Genomic DNA, 9091 nt, shown 5'->3' on the forward strand with positions numbered 1-9091 from the left:
TATTCAGGCTGAACACCAGGAACAATCCCCCAAACCCCCTTGTTTCAATCATAATAGAAAAAGCAGCTGTGGCTACTGCTCCCTCTCAAAGCTGATGAACCAGAATCTGCTGGATCCCCAACTTTGGCCATAATCCATATCAACTAAATGAACATCCCATACTCGGCTTTCCTCTGCATGAGACTTATGTGTGAATCAAAGTCTCATAAAAGTGCATGAGACAGGAACCTAAGCATAAATAAAAGCCTGAGAACTATAGTGTTAAGCTCTCCAGCCTCAGCGTGTTAGAAAGTACTGAAATGAATGTGAAGAACTAATCATATTTGTCTCAGTCTAAAAAATGGAAGAGATAGAACAAAATAAAATGGGAACTGTGCCAAAAAATATAGGAAGGTATGGGTACTGTGGCTATCAATTGAAAGTATGGCATCCACTCAGACAGGGATTTATTCATCAAATATCTATTGACCATCTGTCACTCAGAATAAAAAGCTACTGTAGTTAAGGGTATCAAAGAGAACATGTCAGTGCATTATCTTTATGATAACAAGAACACAGAAATATGTGAAACTTCTACAAATAAAGAATTGCTTAAATATTGTACAGCTAATGCATTGTATATCTACCTATAAAAATCTTGATGAATCAGAATATTTTCAATATTTGTAGTGTTTGTGATAATATTTTTTCAAGTTTCTTTTTGCCAGCAAGGCTGAGCCTATTTGTACCTCCCCGTGATCCAGTGAAGCTGAAGGGTTTAGTTCCTGCACCTGCCAATTCTATCTGTAGGTGGAACTCACGTGCCTTTCCTCCGTGGCTCCAAATTACATTCATTGATTATGTTTCTTCACAACAACCAGGTGCTAGAACAGTATCCTGGGTCATAGTAATAAAATGATGAATAAGAAAACATGATCCTTGACTCCATGGAGCTTAAAATCTCTTTAGGGAGACAGATGATTAAATAAACAACTGCACTCAACCACTAGTTCAATGTGTACTCTGAACTCAGTCAGGAAAGGAAGCTAAACCCCTGTTGCCCAGGAGGCGATATGTTGCCAGCACAACAGTTCTCAGTTTCCTGACTCCTTGACTTGTAATTCACACTAGGATGTTCATTTCCTGGGCTCCATTACCTCATAGGAAGCAGTTGGTAGCCTGCAGCTAGAACAGATCTCATCCATTCTCCTGAAGTTTTTCCCTCCTGAAGCCTGTGCTTCCCTGAGTGGCTTCCTCCTGCTTCCCTTTCCTACACCTTCTGTCTCAGAACCAAAACCAAGAGCAAACCCAGGGAAGGGCATGTAGAGAGATGCCAGTTCTACATTTTCTTGTTTGTTTAAATATAGGGTGTCCCCCAAAAGAGAATGCACAGACACACTGAATGATTATAAAGGCAGAGCTTATTAAAATATATTTTATTTTCAAAACTGAGCTACCAGCTGTTAAACTGTGTATACATTTTTTTTTTGGGGGGGGGGACACCATGTATTAATGTTCAGTCATGTCTTTCCACCCCACTAGGATGAATAATTCAGAATCCTGCTTTACGTAAATTACTTAAAAATCCAGCTGCTATCTGCTGGCTGCTAGTTTGTAATTCATCCTTCTTCCTTCCCTTGGACTGGTTCCTTGGTGGTACCTTTGAAACTCTACTCCCTAACTTAGGCCCCAGAATCCCTTCTGGACTTCATAGAAGACATAGATCCCAACTTTAAGAACATTTTCTAAGACTTAACATCTCCTTTCTATCCATCTCTGTTAGCCTTCCCAAACTCAGTATCCTTGCCATGGTACAAGTGCAGAGTATGGCATAGAGCTCTCTTGACCTCCTGGTTGCGCAAGCAGTAAATTATCGGGTTGAGCAATGGTACAATGACAGCATAGAGTACAGAGACCAGCTTGTTGGTGTCAAAGGCTGAGAGGGCCTTTGGCCGTGCATAGATGAAGATACTGGCTGCATAGAAGATGACCACAACAGTCAGGTGAGAGGCACAGGTGGAAAAGGCTTTATGGCGCCCAGCAGCCGAGGGGATGCGCATCACCGCACCAGTGATGGCCATGTAAGAGGCCCCAGTGACAGAGAGCGGTCCCAGCAGGATAAAAATGGCCAGGACAAAATCTGTAAGCTCTGCTATGGACTTGTCCGTGCATGAAAGATTGAGCAATGGGGAGACATCACAGAAAAAGTGGTTGATGATGTTGGGACCACAGTAAGAGAGGCGACAAATGAAAAAAACTTTGACCATGGAAATGCCAAAACCGCCTGCCCAGGAGATGGCTGCCAGCTGCACACACAGCTGGCCACTGACAATGACCGAGTAGTGGAGAGGATGGCAGATGGCCACATAGCGATCATAGGCCATAACAGCTAGAAGGACACACTCAGAACAGGCCAGACCCAGGAAAAAGTAGAGCTGTGTCATGCAGCCTTCAAAGGAGATTAGCTGCCCATGGCCCTGCTCAGACCCAACAAAGCCAGCTAGCATCTTGGGAATAGTGACAGTAACATACCAGATCTCCAGGAAGGACATATTAGCCAGAAAGAAGTACATGGGTTTGTGGAGGGTGGGGTGGTTCCTAATTGCCATAATGATGAGTGTATTCTCAGTCAGCACCAACACATAGGCCAGCAGAGAAAGGGCAAACAAAAGCGCCCGAAGTGGCGCAGGAGCTGGAAAGCCCAGCAACACAAACTCACTGACTCTCCCACTCTGGTTCCTCTGTTCCATGGGGTTGGTCTTGCCCACTGTTCTTCAGGAGGGAGAACAGAGTGTCTTCAGGAGGCATCAGCAAGAACCCAGACTTTCTCCTGGTGGGTGTATATTGGTAAAATGCAATGCATGTGGTGTGTTTAATTTACCCCTGAGCTGAAGCCGCTGCTCTCTTCTATATTCTGGACAAAAGCAGACAAGAATAAATTGCTTTGTATTGGGGATAGGATAGGAGTATGTTTTGGCACGTGGAGAAGCATATATTGATAAGCACCAGGTAAAGATGACACTAGCTGGTCCCTGGAGAACACAAAGAAAAACAAGAATAGTAAGAGCATCTGAGATGCCCTAGTATGAAAGTTTGTCTGTGAGCTGGATTGCAACTCTGTTTTGATGAAATACGTTACATAGTGGAGGAATAACAATAACATGTAACACAATTGGGTATTTGCTATGTATTATTAGTATAGTCATTGTTCTGAAATTTCTGCAGATAACAATTGACTTAATTTTCAGAAGAACCTTGAGTTGTGCCCCACTTAATGTCTAAGGAAACTGAGACATAGTTAAGTGACTTATTCCAGGTCACACAGATAGTAAGAGGTGGAACCAGGAAGTCAGGACCTCAGAGCTTCCAAAATATTCAGGCAAATGGGAGAGGAACTATAAGATGCCTCCTGGATTTATACCCAAGAGAGGGAACCTTGAGGCTCAGCTAGGGAAGCTGGTCATTTCCTGCAAGGGAACAAAGTTCCAAAATATCAGCACCTGTAGAGTGAAAGTCATACATAACATACTATGTATGTTAAGAGGAGGATCTGGAATCCACCGAAAGTCACATTAGGAAGTGGATTCTGGATGGCAACAGAGCTGAGATTCCCAATGGTTCTGAAAGCTGTGCTCTCTTGGAATGAGAATAGACTTTCCTTTAGTTTTGTTAAAAGCTAAATGAGACACTAAAATTTTCAGGAGTCTATTTGAGCAAACATGAATTAAACTCAGGCAGTGCCAAACTCAAAGTGGTTAGGTTCCCTCCCCTGCCAGAAGTTAGGGGTAAGGCTTCTATAGAGCAGATGTGGAGGCAAAGCAAGGACATTATGTGACTGGTGAAACCTTAAATGGTTGCCTTATTTGGGAAGACCTAGTTGGCTGTTTATGATTGGTTGTTTTAAAATATGGTTTTCTTGGTTATGATTGCATTTACAATTGACTCCTGCCTGAGCGTTGGGTTGTTTACCTTTGTTGGCTACCAAGGCATTAAAGCCACCTAATCTAATATCTTGTTTAATTATTTTGACAGTATCAAGACCAATATAAAAGCCCACATTTAGTAGAGTACTCTCTCTGTTTACCTTGGTATCAAAAATAAAATTTGCTCTTTTCAAACTTCAAGCCTCTTCCGGATCTAATGTTGACATTTCCATGTGAGAGTTGACATGAAGCAAAGATTGGTGTCCCCCCTATTGCCTCGGTTTGCTTATAGCATTGGAAGGGAGTGTGGAAATCAGAAAGGGGAATTGGGAGGGGGGGAGAATCAGCTGAGCACCTGGGTGCTATTTCCCCTCAAGAAATTCTCTATTTTTTAGTTTTTGGCCTGTTTCCACGAGGTTAGCAGGGGTCAAATGTGCTCACACTTCAACCTGCAAATGGTTTTTTCCCAGCTTTATTGAGATATAATTGGCATATGATATTATATAAATTTAAATTATACAATGTGACAATTTCATAAAAGTATATCATGTGAAATGGTACCACAAAGGTTTATATACTTCACATAATTACCATTTCATTATTGTTGTGATGAAAACACTAAAGCTCTACTCTCATTGCAAATTTCAAGTATACAAATAATTATATTTGTAATATACTGCTGTACATTATATCCCTGGAAATTATTCATCCTATAACTAAAAGTTATATATATATTGCAGTGTTACTCACCCATAAAAGGAAGGAAATCCTGCCATTTGTAATGACATGGGTGGACTCTAAGGACATTCCACTAAATAAAATAAATCAGACAGAGAAAGACAAATATTGTATATCTCACTTATATATGGAATATAAAAACATCAAACCACCTAATGAGTTATAACTGAGGTTTTCTTCTCTTTATGCTCTGTGATTAATACTCATTATTAGAGCTCTTGGCATGTCTCTCAACACTACAGTACTTCAATGCATCTATAAAATACCCATATCCCTGGCTAATATTTACAATCACACCCATCCTTTCCATATATACTCACACTTTGTTTATTTCAAAGTTTATGGTGGATCAACTATGTTCCAGACCGCAGGCTAAGAGCTGTGATACATAAAAGGTAAATAAGACATATACTCAGTCTTCAGGGAGCTCATAATCTAGTGGTAAGGACACATCTTCATTTTCTCATCCCTGAAAGATTAAGTTGCCATACTTACCCCTACATTATATACTGGCTTCATAAATAACAATCTCAAAAGTACAATTGCCATCCGTACATTAACCCTGATTCTTTCTCTGCAATACCTGCCTTATGTGCCAATCACTGTGCATTTGACCCTCTTGGCCCCAGGCTGTTCTTCTTACCCTTTAATTTTTTTCTACTTTCACATTTGATGCTCTGCACACTTGAACAAAAGATTAGCCTCTCACTCCTGGACTCTTAATTGGTATCACTACCTATATAGTCTCTCCACTAAAGATAAAATCTGACCATTTTAATCTCCTACTTAAAACCCTTTCATAGTACCCCATTGCCTACATGTTAATGTTCAAGTTATGTAACAAGATGTATAAGTACTTCATGACCTTCCACTGCTATCACCACAATCTTATCTCTTGCCAGAATATACTTTGTATTGTATACCCCTTAGCTCTTGGCATACAACATGTGTATTATCTCTGTAGCTTTGTTCACACTGCAATCTCCATGAGCCTGAATTAACCCCTAGTTGGCCTTAAAGTCTTGGCTCATGTGGCATCTCCTTATAGAGACATTAGCTGTCCTTCTTTCTTTCCTTTCCTCTTCACTGTTGGTGAGTTCTATCTATAAATATGTATTTCTACAGATATAGGTTAGTTACTGGTATTTCTCCTTTTGACAATAGTTCCTATTATAGGGTCTGCTTTAATAACTTATTAGTAAAGGTATTATAACAGTTGTATAGACACATGTATAGATGGAAAACAGATAAAGGTATATTACGGGCAGAATAGATTAATAGATTTATAGGAATGGAATATAAAGAAGGCAGAATGTAAAAAGGAATTGTGTGGAAATGATCAGGAGTATATAATTTAAATGGATTACAAAGAGAATTGACAGAGTTGGAATAATATGTGAGGAAAGACATCAAATATAGAAGAGTGAGTAGATCCATAGGGACCAGTCAGATTCCATGAAGAGAGAGTGGATCTTCTGTGGATAAGATGGGTGATATTTGGTAGGCTAAATATCAATAGATCCAGTGAGGAAAGATTAGGTCAAGATAACTATAATATAGAAAGAACAGACTAAGAATGAGAAATAATAGAAGGTATAGGGAGGACAGGCAGAGTATGAATAAACAACGAAATCACCTATTAGTAGAAAACATGAAGAAAGTGATATTGGTCTACATATCAATAGACCAGGTCAGATGTGAAAAATGTTTATAAGGTTTGGGTTTTATTGGGTGTAGAGAGGAATAGAAAGATGAATGTATTCGACAGAAAGTAAACATGAGAAATTTGGCCACTTGAAGAGGAATGTAGCAGGTAACAGAATCTACTCACTTTATTCAGATATTTGACTCAGGGTCCTCCTGAGATGACGAGGTTGGTTAGAAAAGGCTTAGGGAGTGTATGTAAGAAAGTTGAAGTATTGGGACAAAGAAAGGTGCTGCAGAGATTTCACCTCCTCTTTCTCCCATATTCAGAGAACACTGCCAACCCAGGAAAGATTCTTTTATCTTCCACCTCCCTCCGATAGTCCCCATCGTCCCCTCCTTCTTTCTGATGCTTTGGGATGGCTCTGAGGCAGGAGCCCGAGAGACCAAAAGAGATAGAACAGAAAAGAAAAAAAGACTGGGCAGAGTCTTTGGGAAAGGGCATGTTTGGGAAATTTAGGAAATAAAAGTTTATTAGAAAACTTACATGAAGGATAGGATGTCACAATATTCTTACGACTTCTCCTTCCTTGTTAGTCTGCATTTCTTTCCAATATGCCACATTCCTGCTCAAAGGGAAGCCTTTGGCTTTGGGCCAGGCCAATATGGTTTATATCCTAACTCAGTCATGTAATCTTGGGCAATTTACTTAACCTCTTTGACCCTTAGATTCACAATCTATCAAATGGGATTGATATACCTCACAGAGTTGCTGAGAGGAGTAAATGTTCTGAGATAGATGGAGTGCTTAGAACCTGACAGGGGTTCAACAATCCTAGACTGTTTTTTCCTTTATCATCTGAATCCATGTGGGTAACATCCCTTAATTCCATGATGTCATTGAAGAGTCACTGAATTGAGAGTTAGGGTTTGGGGTTTTAGTTCCATGTTTGTAATTTATATTTTGTTTAATTTAGGGTTTTTGTTATATATCAGTTTATGTTCCATAAAATATAGTACAGGTGTTTTGAGGATTAAACAAAATAAAGTTTGTGAAAGGTTTGGCACTATACTCAGTCCATCATAAGCAGTGCAAGTAGAGGTTAATAATGTGGGCTGCACAGTCGCACTGCTTGTCTTCAGCCATGTAACCTTGGGAAAACTATTTAACCTCTGTGTGCCTCCCTTTTCTTACCTTTAAAATGAGAATAATTCTAATACCTATCTCACAGAGTTGTAAAGAGTAAATGAATATGTAGATGAAAGTTTTTTATAACAGCATCTGCAACAGAGTATTTCTCAATAATTATTAGCCGGTGTTCTAGAAATATTTGTTGAATCTGAGTCTGTTGAGACTGGAGAGGAATTATTTGTGGGAATATTTGGAGATATAAGAGAAAGATCTTTGATATTCTGAGTTTAAGAGGTATTCTCATAAGTAAATGGGAGGAAACAGTTCTTATTTTAAATAATCAGAACTAAATAAGTATGATTGGGCAGTTATCATTGTCTGGGTCATTGTGCTGTTTATAAGCCTCACCGATCTGATGATAGGAACTTCAGTGCTTCAGGAATGGAAAATATACATAATATACTTAAGAAGTCATGTGGAAGTAACCAAGCCAGAGAAAATGATGTAACAATAAGGAGGAATAGAGTTTAAAAGAATATCTATAAAGGACCTTAAAGAATATCTACTGGTATAAAGGAACGACTGGTCACTATGATGTGCACTGACCACCAGGGGAAAGACGCTCAATGTAGGAGCTGCTCCCAGCCCACAGGCCTCAGGCCAACCAAGGCTCATGCCAGTGGCCCCTGGCCGCCCCACCATTCACCCCATTGGTCGCCCTATAAATCGGCCCTGATTGTGGGCCAGGCCTAGGGACTTTATCCGTGCATGAATTTTGTGCACCAGGCCTTCAGTTTTGAATCGAATCATATGCCATAGACATTGTAGTAAACCCTATTTTGAATAAAGAAATATATGTATATACATAAATATTATTGACATATTGTACTGTTCGTTGAAAAACTACCAACTTGTTGAATTAGCATTGCTTTGGCTGGTGAGGTAGTATTGCTTAAATAAGGAATGTCTGCAAAAGTTGGGATTTACTGAGGCTGATGACAGTTTGCTTTTGGTGATTGTTATCAGTCAAAAGACCACATCAACAGGCTAATGAAAATGAGCCATAATCATTTCAATATATACGCTGAGTGGCCAGATTATTATGACCGGCCAGATTATTATGACCACCCCATCAGTACTTCATTGACACTTCCAAAAATACTGAATATTGAAAACTTCCTAAGCAAATACTCTCAATGTTTTATTATTATTATTATTTGCATAACTAATCACTTCATTGTACTGATGGGGTGGTCATAATAATCTGTCTGGTCGTAATAATCTGGTCACTCAGTGTATATTGTTTAATCCATTTGATAAACTCGACACCTTTGAGGATAAAGGGGATACATCCTTAAAAAAAACATGTACAAATTCCTTTATCTAAAATAAGTGGGACACTTGGAATTTTCAGGTTTAGAAGGTGACATGCTGCATGCACCAAGTGTTTCAACACCTCCAGAGAGTTCAGAAGCAGCATTCTATAATCTAACATGTGAATGTCTCTATAGCAATGCTATGCAAATGAAATAATTTGCAATTGGCTTTTTTCCACTTAGCATAATCCTCTGGAGATTTACATAGATTTTTGTGGGTGTCATTCATTTTTTAATTGCTGAATAGTATTACATGCTATGAATGTACCTCGGTTTGTTTAAACATGCACCAGCTTAAG

The 9091-nt window shown here is 39.3% G+C and overlaps 1 protein-coding gene across 1 annotated transcript; it reads right to left on the bottom strand.

The window, feature by feature from the left end:
- Positions 1-1745: 1745 nt before the first annotated feature.
- Positions 1746-2729, bottom strand: LOC132242191 (olfactory receptor 6A2-like). The gene has a single exon (XM_059711101.1). The coding sequence runs from the start codon at positions 2727-2729 to the stop codon at positions 1746-1748; it is 984 nt and encodes a 327-aa protein (XP_059567084.1).
- Positions 2730-9091: the final 6362 nt, after the last annotated feature.

Source organism: Myotis daubentonii, chromosome 9, assembly GCF_963259705.1.
Source record: "Myotis daubentonii chromosome 9, mMyoDau2.1, whole genome shotgun sequence".
Lineage (NCBI taxonomy): Eukaryota > Metazoa > Chordata > Mammalia > Chiroptera > Vespertilionidae > Myotis > Myotis daubentonii.